At 42.0% G+C, this 19,099-nt stretch overlaps 2 protein-coding genes across 5 annotated transcripts in view; one reads left to right on the top strand and one right to left on the bottom strand.

The window, feature by feature from the left end:
• The window catches only part of prdm5 (PR domain containing 5), a 38,168-nt gene extending 19,336 nt beyond the window's left edge, over positions 1 to 18,832 (bottom strand). For both annotated transcript variants that reach the window (XM_088426312.1, XM_088426313.1), the window contains exons 1-13: positions 18,608 to 18,832; positions 17,427 to 17,510; positions 16,636 to 16,758; positions 13,476 to 13,644; positions 13,212 to 13,389; positions 12,907 to 13,002; positions 12,118 to 12,239; positions 11,556 to 11,635; positions 11,245 to 11,329; positions 11,017 to 11,174; positions 10,150 to 10,243; positions 7,283 to 7,443; positions 4,631 to 4,724 (exon numbers count right to left, since the gene is read on the bottom strand). In XM_088426312.1, the coding sequence (XP_088282438.1) occupies positions 4,631 to 4,724; positions 7,283 to 7,443; positions 10,150 to 10,243; positions 11,017 to 11,174; positions 11,245 to 11,329; positions 11,556 to 11,635; positions 12,118 to 12,239; positions 12,907 to 13,002; positions 13,212 to 13,389; positions 13,476 to 13,644; positions 16,636 to 16,758; positions 17,427 to 17,510; positions 18,608 to 18,700 (1,537 nt within the window). In that variant the 5' untranslated portion in view covers positions 18,701 to 18,832. The remainder of the gene's footprint in view (positions 1 to 4,630; positions 4,725 to 7,282; positions 7,444 to 10,149; positions 10,244 to 11,016; positions 11,175 to 11,244; positions 11,330 to 11,555; positions 11,636 to 12,117; positions 12,240 to 12,906; positions 13,003 to 13,211; positions 13,390 to 13,475; positions 13,645 to 16,635; positions 16,759 to 17,426; positions 17,511 to 18,607) is intronic.
• LOC148416695 (uncharacterized) overlaps positions 1 to 19,099 on the top strand; it is a 100,704-nt gene that overhangs the window by 60,807 nt on the left and 20,798 nt on the right. The window contains exon 2 of one of the 3 annotated variants that reach the window (XM_088426316.1): positions 11,036 to 11,197. The gene's annotated coding sequence lies outside the window, so the exon portion shown is untranslated. Of the gene's footprint in view, positions 1 to 11,035; positions 11,198 to 13,575; positions 13,667 to 18,160; positions 18,379 to 19,099 lie in introns of those variants that run through there. The other 2 variants (XM_088426317.1, XM_088426315.1) reach the window with 2 other exon arrangements.

The following is a 19,099-nucleotide window of genomic DNA, read 5'->3' as shown; positions in this document are numbered from 1 at the left end:
TTATGCGCTGTATAGGGCGCACCAGATTATAAGGCGCGCTGTCAACTTTCGAGAAAATTTAAAAGCGTTTAGGTGCGCCTTATAATGCAGAAATGTGTTAATTTATAGATATTCTACAAGGTTCATGCGTATATCCATGTCATATTTGTTAGTCCTTATGTCTTTACGTGAAACCGGTTCATGATGCAGAAAAGGTCTCGGAATTCTGTACTGCTGACAAAATATCAATTACATCATTGATTGATTTTGACTTCCTGTACATTAGTCGACAACAAAAAGCATGATCCTAAACTCAATACTAAAAACCAGTGATGGCTTGATACCATTTATTCATATCTGATACCCATATTGATACTGCAGTCTCGAGAATCAGTATCGGTGAGTGTATATTTAGCTCGGCCGATACGATACAATTCTTTTTCTAAAAATTGTTCGTATCACGTGACTAAAATTTGGTACGGCGACCATGGCGACAGCGAGTTTGTGCGATGGAATAATTTATGATGACTGGATTGTTCCAGTTATTTTTAAAAAAAAAAAGGATTTTATCAATTCGGATCATTGTTGCTAAGAACTAGTTTTGTAGTCTAGTACCGAGTGACTACTTTCGGCACCGCTGCCTCTCAACACGCCGTTTGACGATATAGAGACGAGGGAGCGGAACGCTCCTGGGAATCCTTTACAAAGTCGTCTGTGCTGAGCGGATAAATAATCAAGGGCGAAAGGTTCCTGTGCAGCAGGAAGACAAACAAGATGAGCCCCGCGTTGTCCCTTTATGAGATTTCGAGCTCGGCCGGAGGCCGTCTTTCGCACATTACTGACAGCCGGGGCCGCGGCGGCCGCTTGCCAGAGCCCCGGGGCGAGTCAAACAATTTGCGGATATGATAAAAAATATATATATGTTTCCAAAACTAGTCACGGCGGACCCTGGAATGGTTGAAAATGAAAATAAAACAATCACCGCAGGTTAAGTTGATGTCTTCATTGAAGACATCAAGTGGTGTGTAATTCTTCTTATTTTTGCTTGCAGGACATAGAGCCTCTCGGCCCTACGCCAACAATATGCTTAAATTTTTTTTGTCTCGTAGCAAAGTAGACAAACTAACTGAAGGGTTAAAGTACTTTCTTACTATTGTACATTAACGGTGGTTTTAATGTGCCCGGGTCAAATTGACTCAAGGACAATATTACTCATTTTGAAAAACAAATTCAATAGGACAGCTACAATTCTGAGTTACTAAATTAAAGCTTGTTTTAAATATCCACGGGTCAGATTGACCCAGGATCCTTTCATGCAAAACTAATCCTAATTTAAATACTGACTGCCCGGGTCAATTTGACCCGGTAACAAACGTAACATGGATTGCATGAATTACATACTATTATGTATGCTTTGAAATATGCGGGTCAATTTGACCCGTGATCCTGCAATATAGTGAAACTGGAGGGTTTCTTTCATACTACATCAACTGTTGATATCACATGCCGCACAGCTCTGAAAAATATTACAGTCCTTTTCTGTCTGAGAATATCCGGGTCAAATTGACACAATAATCGTATTGCTATCCTTGACAGCAGGGTTTAAGTTTTTCTAACGACATCAACTACTGATGCTCTAACCATGCATTGGTCATTTTGATCCAGGATCCATTGTTACAAACTCAACTGGGGGCTTAAAGAAACAAGAATCCCCACTTTAAATACAGTAAACCCGGATTAAATACATATTACAATAATCACACACGCTTTAAATATGTGGGTCAATTTGACCCGTGATCCTTTAGTATAAACTGTTCCTGGCGGGTTTTTTTTATACTATACGAACTGTCATTCACGTTCTCGGCTAGTCTGAAAAAAACACGCCAGGTACAAAGTCTTCGTCTGTCTGAGAATACCCGGGTCAAATTGACCCACAGATCCTTTTGCTGTCCCTGACAGGAGGGTTTAAGCTCCTTCTAGCTACATGAGCCGCTCATGTCGTAAACACGCGCGGGCCGCTTTGACCCCAGGATCTATTGATACAAACACAACTGGAAGTTGTTTCTTACTACATTAACGGTGTTGATTTCACACTTTTCACAGTTCCGACAACATTTACACAAGTCCGGAGTCTTTCTTCTTCTGTCTGAGAACAACATGACCCCGTCGGGATCGCCGCTCCGGGAACGACTGGCGCTTTTCACCGAAGCTTCACACGCAAAATACTCACAAGCGCAACAAACACAAGCACACAAAAATCTCCACCTATAGAACGAGCGGACAGATTTACAGCCGGTCGGGGTCACGGGTCGTCCGGCTGGATGCTTTCTTGGAGTGCTCTTTTCTCCCTTTCGTCCTTTCTTTCTTTGAGGTGTCCCATCGGCTCCCACCCCTCCCCCGGCATTCCTCGCTTTTGTTTATTCTACATAAATACAATCGGTGCGGGCCACACGGCTTTACATTCTCCACTGCCTTGCACACATGCACGCCAACACACACGCACAGACACACAACATATACAAAGGAAGCCGTTGACAAAGATGGAGACCACACTGAGTGCGGCAACACCTGAAGGCAACCAGTGAAACGGAAGATCCGGCAATGGGATGGATGTTTTTTTTTTTTTTTACACAGATTTTGCCACAAAAGCGTCACACGGAAACTTCCTTCGTTCCAAGGTCAAGCTCCCGGTGTAAAGTGAGTGTCAGGTTTTGAAATTCACACCCCTGTCCGGCAGCTCCCGGTAGCTGAGGTTGCTACTGCCTTATTTTCCATAAAAGAAGCGAGCAGACTGAACCGTCACCCGAGTCCATCCCGGTTCACGCACAAAAATATTACCGACACGGAGAAGATCATCTATTAGTATGCAGCTGAATGCTCCGGTTAGAGCAGGGGTCTCAAACTCCAGTCCTCGAGGGCCGCAATCCTGCATGTTTTTGATACTTCTGTCATTAACTCACCTGAAGCAAATTATTAGCTCATCAGCAAGCTCTGCAGGAGCTTGAAAATGATCCTAATCATTTGAATCAGGTGTGTTTAAGAGACCAGTATGGAAAACATGCAGGTTTGTGGCCCTCGAGGACTGGAGTTTGAGACCCCTGGGTTAGAGCATAGGTGTCAAACTCCAGTCCTCGAGGGCCGGCATGTATTCTAGTTTTCTCTCCCTTCCACACCTGATTCAAATGATTAGCTTATTAACAAGCCCTGCAGCTTGAAAATGATCCTAATCGTTTGAATCAGGTGTGTTCAAAAACATGCAGGATACCGGCCCTCGAGGACTGGACTTCGACACCTGTTGGTTAGAGACTCGTTTATTAATTGTGATCTTTTGGCTTATACACACAATCATAAGCTTGGTGGATCACGAATGGTGCACAAGCTTTGGTATTTATGGCAAAATGTGTTAGCGGAGGTTGTAACAACATTATTTTCAACAAAAGAAGCGAGCAGACTGAACCTATGTCCGGGTCCATCCTTGTTCACAGACAGGAATATTACAAAAAATCATCAGCGAGACAAAATTGAATGTATTTTATGTGATTTGTCTTCTGTATTCAGAATTTTCAATGAGATATGAAGCCCTTACATTTTAAGCCAGTGCGACTCTGATTTTATCGCACCTTGTTTATTCCGTGCGGAATTTGCATATGTCCATCCGCTGACGGGAATAAACTGACACCAATTGTCCCAACACAGCAGAAGAGAACACAGTGTTGAATAGAAATGAGAGTTGCCGAGCCAAGTGTGCGTGAGCGTGCGTGTGTGTGGTCATGCCAGGTCTCGGCAGCAGTCAGTTGGTAAGGAGATGCGCAGGAATGCGTAGCTTTCCAGTTTAAGGCTCTTTAATGAACATCCAAGCGCTTTATTCTGTCTGCTAGCCGTGTGTGCGGAGCATTTCCACATCATGTTTGGGGGAGTTGACATAAAATGTTGCACCGATTGTAAATGTATCAAACTGCTGGATGACTTTTTGTTTGTGGTTGTTTTAACACGTTTGCATCTCTTAAAACAGGCTAGCTAAGCAAGGAATGTCATGAAAGCATGCTAATATACTGTGATTGGTTAGCGCAGACCAAGATTTTATCGAGACTGAGAAAAGATCAAAGTTGGGCAATTTACATTTTTTCGCTGGTCCGTCATTCGTCAGAGCCCCGCCCCCTTTCCGTCATCATCGGTCCGTCATTTTTTGAAGCCGCATGAAACTGTAATCATTGTCAGTCTGTCGGTGTATTTTTGCCCAACTTTCTGCCACCACTAGAGGGCGACACTTGACTTTTTTTTTTTCCTGGTCCGTCATTCGTCAGGTGCTGGTCTACTTCTGTCTCCATTCATACTAATACTTTTTTTCTGTTTTAGTTCTTACACTTAGTTAAAACCATGACTGTGGTTCTACAACTACACTGTAATTGAAACACAACACAGTAATATAAGTGTAACCTTAAAAACAACGCCAGCTAAGGGGTTTAACCCAAGGATATAATACACCATCATAAAAAAAGTCTTTAATTAGGGACTTAAACCACTTCTATCTTGCATTTCCTGCCCAAGAGCCAATCAGAGGAAAAAAAATGCAAATTTGATCTTCATTCATCGGTGACTTGAAACGCCTCCCAAAATGCTAAGCTAAGGAGGCTAGCATGAGACGACTGACCTGTGTGACTGCGGATGTGGACCCTCAACGTGCCGTTGCTAGCAAACTTTTGCCCGCAGTACGGACAAATTTTCTCCTTCTCGCCCGTGTGCGTCTGTAAGAAGATAATTTTGCCGTAAATACACTTTTCGTCATGTTCATTCCAACAATAGGCCACAAGGTGGTGCTATCTGTAAGCTCCGCCCTACCCTGGCTCTGAAAGATCTTATAATCTTATGCTATATGTAATTTAACGATTTGAAAGAATTCGGAGTCGAGCAAGCCCCACGTGCTTGGCCGTGGGGGAAATGCCTCCAGTGGGGAATGCGGGGAATTCACTAGAAACATATTTTATGGCGCGGGATGAATGTAACTGCTCACTGAGTGAGTCTGTCATTTGCACTTCTGACAGGGATGATCATCTGCTGCACGCGTGCATGTACTTGTTGATGGGAAAGTACCAGCTGTGGAAAAAAAAACCCAAAAGTGTCTACTGTGCTTTTTAAATGAAAAACAATGACTCCTATATTGATATTGTAATTTATTGAATCATACAGAAATGTATTAAAACCTTCATTAGCATGAAGCTAGTGGGGGCATTCCTAGGGCACTTGTTTGGTTTCGATTTAGTGATGTTCGATACCACTTAACTCGTTTTAGCTTGCGGGCCACATAGAGGAAAATCTATTCTATTTATATAACTTTAAATCAGCAACTTCAGATTTTTTTTTTTTTAAATACCGTCCAAAATAGTACAAGCGCAAAATTACTAATATTTCGAGTTGCTTAGTCATTTCAAAAAGTCAGCTGGAAATAGCGTGAAACATTTTTAAGACTCTTTGTTGCAGGATTGTTTCCAATCAAAGTGGCGTTTTTTTGGGTTGTTGTTTTTCAGTCAATCAGTAGGATACGCTCGTAGAGAAACAACCCAAATGTTGCTGTACTTTGATTTTTAGCGGCACAGCAAATACTGCTGTCGGTTTGGAAACGATTCCCGAAGTCGTCCGGCACTCGACTTGATTGCAATCGTTTCTGCTGACAAAAATCAAGCGGCAGCCCCAGTTGCAGCTTTTCTTAAAGTAGCTCCAGATAGACGGCGGCCGCTTGAACTTCTGAAGACGTTTTTCATCTGTACAAATTCATTTGTCAGTCGAAAACACGATGGAAAGGCCAGAAAGGCCCCGGAATTCCAAGGCCAACGTTTTGGAAGAGTAACGGCGGCGAGATCAAACCGGGAACGTGCTCGGAGCGGTTTGGCTTCGCCGGCGGCTGCCATTACTTTTGATTTGCGTCAAAAATCGCCACGCGGCCCGGCGAGCGGGCGTGAACGCCGCTTCCAGAAATATTTGACATTGTTTTGAGACGGGCAAAGTTTGCGGGTTGTCCTCAAGCGGTTTTGATCACGCTGCGCGGCCTCCGTTGGACACGTGGCAAAAAGCCGGTGAGCATTTCAATCTGGGCGCGAAAGCGTTGTCGGATCAGGGGGGGCTAATCAGCGGCTGGATCAGTTTTGGGGCTCCGAGAGCCCGCGGAGCTAATGGAGCAGCTGCCCTTTTCAATCAAGGAAGAGATCCATCCCCAGCTTTTGTTGGGGCCTCCCTACCTGGCTGGAGGTGGAGCTTTTCTTGACAGGCATCAACACTGCTGCGCTTATATTCCCTGGCGAAAATCAAATCTGCTTGAGAGGCGTGATGGCGTGCAGGAAAAAGCTCAAATCGTTTCAGAGTCATATGGTGCACATTTATTGCTTAATGTTGTTGTATCCAATATTGTGGTTGGCACTGGAGCTCATCCCAGCTGTCTTCAGGCAGTGGGCGGGGCACACCCTCTGCTGTTTACCAGCCAATTGCAGGGTACATATACAAGCACAACTCTTCACACTCCTAAATACGTCTAAGGGGGATTTGGAGCGATCAATATACCTACCCAGAAAAAAAAACTGTGCAGGCACGGGGAGAGCATGCAAACTCGCATCGAATCTGCAGTCTGCTCCTGTGCTGCTCAATATTGTGGTACTGTTTTCCAATCTTGAATCTAGTTACTATTTTTGTCATGTCTTGTACAAATGTACTTTTTTTGCATTATGGTGGGTTTTGTCTATTTGGGCTTTTTTTTTTTTTTACCATTTTTTCCAATTTTTCAAATATTTAAATTTATTTCAATAGATTTTTTGGCAGATAGATTACTAAACTTGCTTTTAAAAAAGCTGTAGTTTTGTCTAATGGTGCTTTTTTGCCTTTAGTCTAACAACTTTGTAACATCTCATTTATTTATAAATATTTCATTGTATTTTGATTTGATTTAATCCCTTTGTATTTTCCTATTTAAAAAAAAAATACTACTTTTTTCCCAAACTTCTGCCAATTTTTTCGATCTCGTCTAATATTGTATTTTTTATTTACAGGTTTTGTATTTTGTACATATATTTTTCTAACATGTTTGATTTTTTTCTGATATTGATATTCCTTTTTATCTCAGCTTTTCATGTTTTCTTCCATGATTATATTTTTTCCCAATATTTGCATATTTTTTGTCATGGTTTCAAAGGTGGAATTTTGATCTCACATTTTTGTATCGACTTTTACAAATGTTGATTATGTATTGCTTTGGGTTTGTTTTTGATGTGAGCAACTATCCCATAGCCGAACAAATACAAGACCTGATCTTTCTGACCTTCTTGTGGCTCTTGAGGACGGAGGGCGTGACGAAGGCCTTTTCGCACAAGTCACACTTGTACTTCTTGTGGCCGTCGTGCACCACCTGGATGTGCACGTTGAGCGTGTCCTTGCGCTTGAAGGTGGCGTTGCACTGGTCGCACTTGAAGGTCCGCTCACCTGCGGCGAGACAGCTTCTTTGTCAACAAAAGCTCCTCTGGGCTCCGTCCTTTTTTTTTGTCACGACAAAGCAATTTGTCTGAGGCCATTACAGGGAGTACAAAGGCTGACCTTTAGCCAACAATGTGGTCCTGTGTTGCGCGTGATGTAAGCGTAAAGTGAACATCAAATGCTAGTTTGACAGAATAGAACTAAAAACAGAACCCCAGACAGTAAATTGGACCACACTCACAGCTTTTCTACTCTTTTAACCCTTCTTGCATCCTGGAATAACAAAAATGTCCCTGGGTCAAATCGACCCGAGCGGGCATGCTTCAAGCAAACACTTTAACGCTCGTTTTGTTCAGTAACGGCAATAATATCTCTGGGTCAACTTGACCCGAGCGGGCGTGTTTAAAACATGCACAGCTAAGTTAGTAAGAAGAATTTGTAATCCTCTTTTTACATTTGTTTCATTCAATATAACAGCAATAATGTATCAGGGTCAAATTGACCCGGGCGGGCACGTATAAAACATGCGCAGCTAAGTTAGTAAGAAGAATCTTTAATCCTCTTTTTACATTTGTTTCATTCAATATAACAGCAATAATGTATCAGGGTCAAATTGACCCGGGCGGGCACGTTTAAAACATGCGCAGCTAAGTTAGTAAGAAGAATCTTTAATCCTGTTTTTACATTTGTTTCATTCATTATAACAGCAATAATGCATCAGGGTCAAATTGACCCGGGCGGGCACGTTTAAAACATGCGCAGCTAAGTTAGTAAGAAGAATCTTTAATCCTCTTTTTACATTTCTTTCATTCAATATAACAGCAATAATGTATCAGGGTCAAATTGACCCGGGCGGGCACGTTTAAAACATGTGCAGCTAAGTTAGTAAGAAGAATCTTCAATCCTCTTTTTACATTTGTTTCATTCAATATAACAGCAATAATGTATCAGGGTCAAATTGACCCGGGCGGGCACGTTTAAAACATGCGCAGCTAAGTTAGTAAGAAGAATCTTTAATCCTCTTTTTACATTTGTTTCATTCAATATAACAGCAATAATGTATCAGGGTCAAATTGACCCGGGCGGGCACGTTTAAAACATGCGCAGCTAAGTTAGTAAGAAGAATCTTTAATCCTCTTTTTACATTTGTTTCATTCAATATAACAGCAATAATGTATCAGGGTCAAATTGACCCGGGCGGGCACGTTTAAAACATGCGCAGCTAAGTTAGTAAGAAGAATCTTTAATCCTCTTTTTACATTTGTTTCATTCAATATAACAGCAATAATGTATCAGGGTCAAATTGACCCGGGCGGGCACGTTTAAAACATGCGCAGCTAAGCTAGTAAGAAGGAACTTTAATCGCCTCCTTACTTTTGTTTTATTCATAAATAGAAATTATATCCCTGGGTCAAATAGACCCGAGCATAAGTGTTTAAAGCATGCAGTTGATATATTCTCCAAAGAAAGAACTAAAGCTCTCTTGTTAGGTTTGTTTCATTTTCGAACAGCAATGGGTCAAATTGACCCACTGCATGATCAGAAAGTGTCATTAAAAAAAATCTGGTACTTTAGTACTTCGGAAATGTCAATAGAGTGTTTGGGTCAATTAGACTGGAGGCCTGTGGAACAATCCACAAGTACTTTCAGCTATTATTTATGTTATTGCTTTTTTTTTAATGGGGTGTTCATCTACTGTTTTTATCTCGAATATTTTTCTAACACTTCTTTATATTTATCACAATAAATGACAATAAATTTCCTTATTTCATTATGTTTCTCTCCTTACCATTTTTTAGCAATTTCAATGTATTTTAGTGTATTAACTCTCACTATGGTAATATTCTTTTTTTATTCTTAAAAATACTAACTTGCGAAATGCTATAACTATAAGCGCGCAAATAAGTGATGCAGAAAACACCCCCCGGCCTGCCAGAATCCTGCAATCTTTTCTAAATATATCCATCTTATTGTCACTCCTCAAACGACACGCTGACTCTTTGTTATTCCATTTGTTATTATTTGCTCAACAATGGGTGACAGATTTAATCAGTATCTTATTGAGCCACTGTGACATCATCCGGCGAAACGTTGAAGGAGCGCCGCTATCATGTAGCCTCCCTCTTTATACTAACGTGGTGAGAAATGCCTTGAGCTTTATCGCGTCTTTGTCGTTTGTGACAATGCGGCCCACGCAGACCAATTCAGCCGCTCGGCCTACGGCGAACACAATATCTTCATGCTAAGCTAACAGATACGCGTGAGACTCTTTTGCTACAGTATGAAGTTAAATAAAGGGGAATAGCGATAGAAAACAATCATCAATCAGCCTCAGTGTTTCCCCATTTGTTGCTGTCTTGCTGTTTATTAGCATAGCAACTATTAGCATGTCAGAATTGTATCACGCCTCTAGACATACCCTATTTTCTGGACCGGATTATAAGGCACACCTTCAAAGAATGGCCTATTTTAAAACTGTTTTTATATGTAGGGCGCATTATAAGGCGCATAGAATAGAAGCTATAGTAATGGCTTGGGCTCCACTAGATGGAGCTGTGCTGAAGGGAATGTCAACAAAATCAGATGAGAAACTTTTCAATTAGTTAGGGATCCCACAAGGTTCAATCTTAGCACCACTTCTTTTTCTTGATAAATTCTTGATAAATCACAGCACACAAACACAGGGAAAAGCAAATCATTTTTAACAGTCCTTACTGTTGTGGATGAGTAGGTGGCGCTGTAGCGAGAAAGGGGTGCGGAAGAGGGCCTTGCACTCGTCGCACTGGAACGGCCTTTCCTCCGAGTGGGTCTAAAAGTGAAAAAAGCGAGAGACTTAGGACAACAGAGAGGCGTCGGCGTGTTTATCCAAGCCGACGTGACGGGATCATCCACGAAGCTCGCTACTCTCGCCGCTCGGCTCTGTTGACTTGATGAAGACAAGCGGCTCGAAGGGGATTAAAGTTCAAAGTGCTTCTGTTTTTCCTCCTCCGCCACGCTGCCCTCTATTTATCTGTCCGAGTGACACCTCAATCCCCAAAGTAAACACGGAGGAGACCAAGAGCTCGCAGTGGGGAGCGCAGTTTATACTTGAAGCCACCAGCGAGACCCTGATGGACAGCTCGGAAAATTTGTCAGAACTGGACGTTAAAGCCTGAACATTTCAACATGTTAAATTACCATTTGGTGAAATTGGTGCGTCTCACAATCTTTAAATGCCATAATCTCGTGACTGCGTAAAAATAAAATAACTTGGTTTAGTTGAATATTTTGGTGTTTAATTAGAATACACTGTTCCCGCATTTTCTGTAATTGTAGTGTAATTTCCGTTAGCTTGTAAATGGCGTTTACATTCAGCTAGCAAAAAAAAAGATATAGGTTGGTTCAACATCAATGTTTTTCAATATATATTTCTAATTTAATTGCGTGTGTTGCTGCTCCATGTTTTCAGCGGCACTTCTTTGAAATTTTATACTTAATAACATTGATATTTTTCTTCATTAGTGCATCTAGGGCAGGAGTGTCCAAACTTTTATGTAAAAATAAAAACATACCCTGGGGTGGTTAATAACTTCAACCTCTCACCTTTTTGTGGTTCTTGTAGACGTTCCGGTGGGCAAACTCTTTCCCGCACAGTTTGCACTTGTACGGCTTGTCCTCGCTATGGATGATCTTGTGGGCCGTCACCTGGTCCAGGCGCTTGAAGGAACGGCTGCAGATCTCGCACGTGTATGGACGCTTCTCTGTCAAGCCAAGAAAACAAAAGGTAAACGTTTGATATCCTTAGTCGTGTTTTTGAGGCTAGTTTCTTACCTGAGTGTGTGATCATGTGTCGTTTGAGCTGATTAGTTGAGATGAACTTCTTGTCACATGCGTGGCACTCGAATATTTCGTGTATCTAGAAGACAATGCTTGTGTTATTTACATTTGAAAAGTATATTTGTTCTATAGATATATACATTACAGTACGCTTTCTGAAAAGCTTCCCTAGCTTAACAGAACGTGATCCTGAGAGCTATTTGAGCGCGACGCAGTTCGTCCCAGGAAAATGTGCCAGTTTTTTAATAGCTTTAGCTTGCGGCGCTAAATTAGCCTTTAAAACATCGAGATCTAAAATGACTTACCTTTCTGTGCTCTTGTAGATTTAGAGATGACGAGCACTTTCGGTTGCATATGGTGCAAGTCAGTTTCCTCCGCGCACTTCCTAAAAACATTTGAAAGAAATTGTTGATTCGTCGTATGCTCTGTTTCTATGTAAACATTTTTGTTTTGCTGTATTGTGTGGGTCGGTTTTACGGTAAACTTGAATTAAGAGTGACAAATAATCAACGTTTTACGAGACAATACGAAATGAAACGGACTAAACATCTGGATTATTTTTTTAAAAAAAAGAGAGAGAAAAAGCACTGCGATAGCAATTAGATCCTATTTAGTGGATCACATGACCCCAATCCGTCCTGTCTGATCCACTTCCCCCCCACCCGGCGTCCAGACCACACTGGGGACCCTAAATCTCAGCTCAATCACCCGGTGATATCAAAGTCTCCATCTGGGCTCACCCGTGGCCTACATCCTGCCCTAAATAGCCAAATTATCCGGAGCCCAGAAGGTGCCGCTGCGCAATTACGCGGTAATTAGAGGCCGAGGCGGCAGAGCTACTGGAGGAGCCGTAAAAGCGCCGCCGACCTGTGTGAACGTTCCCTTTATGTTTCTTCAGCGCGTCCTTGCTCTTGAAGCGTTTGCCGCAGCTCTCTTCCTTGCAGATGAAGCGGGCGTCGCCTTTGCACGCCTCTTTGTGCTGCTCGAAACTGCGCAGGAGAAGAAGAAGACGGTAAAAAAAAAAAAAAAAAATGGGGGTGTCAAGCTTGCGGGCCGCATCGAGGAAAACATGAAGGTTTCGGTTAATCGTGAAAGATTTCAAGTTTTTCATTGATTGAAAAAATTCGGGTTCATTTTAGAGTTTGCGGCCCAGAACTGGCCCGCGGGCCGTATTTTTGATACCCCTTCGGTGGAGAGACATCTAAAAGATAGCGGAGTGTATGTTGTGTAATTATTTGCATGTAATATGTTGAAAAAATGAACATTCTAGTTCCAAGCTACTCCAACAATTGTAGCAAATTAAGTGGAGTCCCAACTACATTTGAAAGCAAGTCCAATCAAGTCGTTACGTTACTTGTGCTCAATCAATATTTACGGTTCATCGAGAAAAAAATGCAACCAAATGTGTTTTTGGTTTTACTGGTTGACTCAAAGCAAGCTTATAATAGCTCGAGGATGCTATTTGTCGAGACAACATGGGCATTTATCTATCGTTCAAACTGCAGCGATTTTTGATCAGATTCTGATGAATCAGAGTCAATAATTACGAGAGGTTTATCAGTTCTTTGATGTTGATTGGAAAATTGTGAGAATTTCTCAGATTTGTGACTCAAGTGACTTTCAAGCCCCACCTAGCAAAATAATGTGAAAAATTACCTGGATTCTGAAGTGAAGGTACTGTGGCACAAGCAACACTGGTGATGAGCTTTGGAGTCCCCGCAAGGGCTGACCGACTCGGAGCAGTGCAACACACTGGACGAAAAGTACCAAAAATCACATTACGTAGAAGTAGTGGGGTCACACTCCAGACCGGTCTCCGCAGTACATTTTGAAGAACTTGGTCAAAACCCGGATTTGGGATTTTCAGTCAAGATAGTCGGAAAAATTCGCTAATAATATTTTGTACGGGTGTCGAGATGGAAGGGGTCAATTTGTTTGGCTCACTATCATGACGGACTCACTGGCGCTGCAGCGCTTGCTTGACGGGGAACTTCTTGCCGCAGTTCCTGCACTTGAACTCCTTCTCGTCCGTGCTGGGCCTCTGGTGCAAACTCTGCAGGTGGGCGGCCAGGATCTCCTCGCTGGGGAAGCTGCTCTCGCACAGCAGGCACGGGTGGTCCTCCTTCTTGATCACCAGTTCTGGGAAACGAAAAGAACGTTTCACCGATTTGGGGATTTGATTATTAAGCCTGATGGCCTCGTCCCAATCCGAAAACTCGCCTTACCCATTTCAACCAGATGTTTGGCTTCTTTGCTGCTTTCGTCCTCGTCTTTGGTGAGCTCCTCCTCTTCCTCCTCCTCCTCTTCCTCCATGTCGCTGTCCAGGAAGCCGATCAGGAGCTCCGTGTCCGTCTCGATGTCGTCCACGGCCAGGTAGAAGATGTTCTCGCCGTCCTGAAAGCACGGAAAATGCAATGTGGGTGATTACAGTCCTCGAGTGAAATCCAACCGTTCGCTGCCATTGACGTGAAAATTCGTCAAATTAGCTATTGCGTAGAAGATTACATTTATGTGTTGAAATTTTAAATGATGACAGTTTTAAAAATATATTAAGGTCCCGATTTTCAGCAAAAAGGTTTAAATTGTAATGGAAGTTTATAAAAATAAGGGATTCATATAATAGTATATATTTTACTAATTAGTATATATAAAATAAGTCTCTTATGATGTCCACTGTAATGACTGGAGCTTTGTGCTGCTGACCTCACTTTAGAGTGCCTCGTTGTCAGCCATGAGCGTACGCATGTCATGCAGAAAAAGTAAGAAGAGTGAGGGGCGCAGAAATGTAAAAAAAAAATAAAAAATAGAGAGACTGACCTGACAGCTAGTTTGTAAGTCGGGGCTTCAGGCTGGCGAGGCAGTTTCAGAGTGCTTCATAGTTGGCTGCGAGCGAGCGCTGGTCATAGTAAGAACGGCGGAAGCGCCAGTAGTGGCGGGATTTTTATTTTTTTAAATCACGCATGAGAGCGAGTAAAACTCAAAGGTGATATATTTGAGCCTTATGACCGCGTCGAGTGACAAGTATGCCGGGTTCAAAGTTCACCACATCAAACCCTTCAAAAAAACCTTCTTCATTTACTTTGTTGTCCCAAGACATCCGGCTACTGACGTCAAACCTTCATTTTGTCCAAACATAGGGGATTCCGAATCGGCATAAATAACGATTAAGAGGAGGAAAGCGGCACAATAAATGTCAGCGCTGACGAAAGGCAGAGCTCGAGGACGCACGCGGTTGACCTTTGGGCGGCCGATCACGTGGGCCGTTGGGGGTATTAATTTTGTCAAGTGCACCTCTTTGACCTGTTGGGGTTTTTTTTTTCGTTTTGCTGAAGGATCATCTCCTTGTCACCGACACGCAAGTGACAAGTGAATGAACTCAGACCGCCAGTTGTTTTCAAAGCAGAGGTCCTCAAATCGCTTCTTTCAAGACCTACAGAAAATCTGTGATCATACGAGAGCGATCCCTCCGAAAGAAAAACGGACTCTTCTTTCATCGAAAATAAATGTTTGTTGCTTTTCCCGTTGCACCAAAACCACCCATTTGTGACACCCCCCCCCAAAAAATCATATCTTTACCATGGATTAATCCCATGGTTCTCAAAGTAGGGTCCGCGGACCTATGGGGGACCTTATCCTGACTGCAGGGGGTCCGTGAAATAATTTGCATCTTTTGGATCTGATTTAGCTTATGTTTAAACAGTTGCAGATTTGTGTCTGTTTTTTGGGGCCGCCTCTGGCCGCTGTTGATAATGCATTTTGTGGGAGCCCTGTCTACCTCGATTCGGGGTGTCAAACTCATTTTTAACCCTTGTGCGGTATTTTGAACATTGGGATCATTTTCTTGAGCTCAAGAAAATAGTCCAAAATGTTGAAATTTCAGCTCCTTAGTGTCTTTTTTCAATGCTTTCCCCTTGATGAGAAATATCAAAATATTATATACAAAAATGCATGACTCATGCCCATCCGAAAGTTTTTTTTTCACAATTTTTTTTTTAAACTGGCATCCATATCATAAGTGAATAAGCTTTTTGAATAGAATGCCACAGGTTTGCGCCGCTTTTCTATGGGCGCTTTAGTGGGGAGCGCTCCCTCCCCAGAGATGTTGAATGAGGATTGGAGCCTGCGCTGTGTCTGGGCCACTCAAGGACATTGACAGAGTTGTCCCGAAGCTTTTGTCCTTTGATATCTCGCCACTATGCGCTTGGGCTTGAAAGATGAACCGTGCCAGGCCCGGGTCTTAGCTCAAAAGCGCTCGAGAAAAGCTTTTCATCTGCGATACTAAAAAAAAAGAAAAAAAAATACTTCATCATGATGTCGTATTGTGTGTAAAGTTTGGGGTAAAAAAAATATATATATGCATTAATTTTTAATAGCTTGTTCCCTAAAGTGGGGTACATGAAGCCAGTTCAGAGGGTATGTAGGACTTCAAAAGGGTTTCTGCGGCTTTTAAAATGTCATGTCCAGAACAGAATCTTTTTTCTTTTCAAATAAAGAGCAAATCAATTGGAATATGGAACAACGTATTTCTAAATTGTGTTATAGTGATTCTTTTGCAAAATATTGTATGCCTTTATTCTGTTTCAGCCACGAATGAGTTTCCAAAGTTGAAAAAATCAGACGTGGATGGCGCAGAACTGGCGCAGAACTGTTTTAAGCCTTTTATTTTTATTTTTTTTTAAACCCCATAATGCCTTGCGCTGGTTAGTGGGTACTTGGGCTGAAAAACTATCTTACAGGGGGTCCATCATAGAGCAGTTTAACTTTTCAAATCCACCATATATATTAATTTATACATATATATATATATACATATATATATATATATATATATATATATATATATATATATATATATATATATATATATATATATATATATATATATATATATATATGTGTGTGTGTGTGTGTTAAATTAAATGCATTTTTATTGTTAAAATGAATATTTGTGATGCATTTCAGCTGCCCTTAAAAACATTAATTTTCAAAGAACATTTTTTGTAATTGAATAACGTACTAAATAATGAGTATGTATTAAAAATGCATTTACTTTTACTTAAATACAGATGTTGAATACATTTCTTTAACTTATTATTCCTACAAGGATCAGTATTTTCAAGTAGGGAATTTTTGACTTCCTTGCGAGCAATTTCTTTTCTACAACTAATAGGATTCGTATCTTTTGCCCACAAAAACAAAAAAATACAAATTTAATGTTGGGTTTGGCTGCCAAATGACAAGAATAATCATACTAATCAAAATAATAGCAATATGCGGGACACGCCGCAAATATTTTGGAAGCGAGAGGCCCGCTATTGTCTGGCGCGATTTATTCAAAGTCATCTTAAAAGGCTCCGTTGCGTCCGCCGGAGAGAGGAAACGTACCTGAATGGCTGCCAGGTTCTTCTGCTCCTGCGAGGGCGCCTGGTGGACGAAACGCAGCCAGTTGGCGTAGCGCGGGTTGCTAGCGTCCAGGATATACAGGACGTCGCCCTTACTCCCTTGGACCTGAATGAAAAAAATGCACACAATAATATGCTGATGCACTAAAAACAATTTCACCGTATTTTTGGACTATAAACCGCATCGCTATTTAAACTGCAGCGACAAAAATCGACACTGAAAACAATTTTTGTCGCAGATAAGCCGCGCCGGTATGGAAGCCGTAGCGACAAAAATTGACCCTAAAAACTTTTTGTCACGGGTAAACCGCACAGATATATAAGCCACAGCAACAAAAATTGACCCCAAAGATATTAGCTAGCTAGCTTTCCTTAATTAAAGTGGTTTGGTTAATTCATAGGTGTCGAACTCCAGTCCACGAGGGCCGGCGTCCTGCATGTTTTCCGGATTTCTTTCCCCAACGCACCTGATTCAAATGATTAGCTCATTAGCAAGCGCTGCAGGAGCCTCAAAATGATCCCAATCATTTGAATCAGGTGTTTTTGAGGGAAAAGGTTTGAAAACATGTAGGATACCGGCTCTCGAGGACTGGAGTTTGACACCTGTGGGTTAATTGCATATGTGTATAAGAATTATTTAGTTTTAGAAATAGTTATCCTGCTCCCTTACAAATGAACATGAAAACTTCACGCCGGTGATTTCTTTGGTAGCTGGGAGATATTCTCGATGACTTTGCGACTTTTGAATTTTTCGGGTGCAAAATCCGGACTCACCTCCCACATAAGTCTCGTGTCGGAGCTTTCGTCCACTTCGCACGGCAGCTTTTTCTCGCCTGCAAAGGGGCCGAATTTTTCTCCCTTTGAAGACAAAGCAACACGTGTCAAACAGCAATAAACGTTAGCAGGTTAAAATATTATGGAAGGCTGGCTTGCACGTCCGCCTCACATGCGGAGATTCTGGGTTCGATTCCAGCTCCGGCTTTCCTGTGTTTGCGTGTTCTCCCTGTGTCCACGTGGGTTTTCTATTGGTACTCCCGTTTCCTCCCGCATATATGTTATCATGTTAAAATGTGACTGGTTTGCACGTCCGCCACGCATGCAGAAGTTCTGGGTTCGATTCCAGCTCCGGCCTGATTGTGTGGAGTTTGCATGTTCTCCCCGTGACTGTGTGGGTTTTCTACTGGTACTCGGGTTTCGTCCCACGTAAAGGTTGTCATGTTAAAATGTGGTGGCATACTGGTTAGCATGTCCGCCTCACATGCATAAGTCGTGATTCCGCCTCCAGCATTCCTGTGTGGAGTTTGCATTTTCTCCCTGTGCCCTCGTGTTTTGTTTTTCTGAGTACTTGAGTACAAAACATGTATGGTACGTACAGTATATTGGATGCTCTAAATTGCACCTGGGTGTTCGAGTTAGGATAAGCAGCTGAGAAAATGGATGAATGGATGGATGTTAAAACATGATCATTTATGATATGATACTTTATTTGGGAGGTGAGTTTTGTGCACTAGCGTATGCAATATTACATAATAGAAGTGCAGTTTTTTTTTTTTTCACAATGGATGACCTGGCAGTTGATTCTTCCCACACTTGTGTGTAACACTTGAACGCACCTTCAACTTCCTAAACTTCATGCCGGGGGGCGTGGGGACCACCTACGTCACCCCCCTTTTTTTTCTCTTTTTTTAAAGTACTACTTCATATATTCACCGCGAGAAGATGCTCTGTAAGTGACCTTTACGCGTCATTTGCAGAAAAGTTGACTTATTCTCGTTGTTGTTGTTGTTATGAGGGTAAAACACGGCGAACGTGGAGCGTAAAGTACGGGGGGGAAAGTTGTTGCTACGTGGCACTTTACGTCACAAGCTGTCTCGCGTTTGACAGCGGTTTTGAAAAAGAGGGGGCACCTCGAAACAAAACAGCGTTTTCCAATAAGTTCGGAAAAGAAAACCAACCTTTTTGACCCGCCGCGCCGTGAACAGACCGATTCCATCCTGGACTTTGGACGACTGGAGGGAGAATCTGTCCGGCACGTACATTCCCAACATGGTTTGCTGTCATGAGCGAGCAAACCATACGGAAAAAATAAATAAAACGTGACAAAATGGACGTTTAGGACGCAGGGCGTCAAGGGCGAAGGAGCATTCTCGCTTTGAATTTCTTCACGTCCTTCGCGACGGTCTAGGTGCGAGTCCAGATCCAGGTCGGAGTTGTTGCTACTCGGCTCAAGGCAGGAAAGGCGAACGGCGCCTTCTGATTGGTCCAAAAAGTTTGTAACAAGAAGCTCTACCTTTTGCTGCATCCAATCGATGCGGGCGCAGCAAAATCAGGACTGTATTTATTAAGTTTTTAAGTTAATGTTCATTTGATTGTATTGTTTATATTGTGTTAATATACTGTAAATAAGTCATTTTGGATTATTCGATTTTATTCACGATTAAATATTT

This window comes from Hippichthys cyanospilos, chromosome 10 (assembly GCF_059441005.1).
Source record: "Hippichthys cyanospilos isolate Australia breed blue-spotted pipefish chromosome 10, RoL_Hcya_1.0, whole genome shotgun sequence".
Classification (NCBI taxonomy): domain Eukaryota; kingdom Metazoa; phylum Chordata; class Actinopteri; order Syngnathiformes; family Syngnathidae; genus Hippichthys; species Hippichthys cyanospilos.
This window is presented reverse-complemented; position numbering and strand designations above follow the sequence as displayed.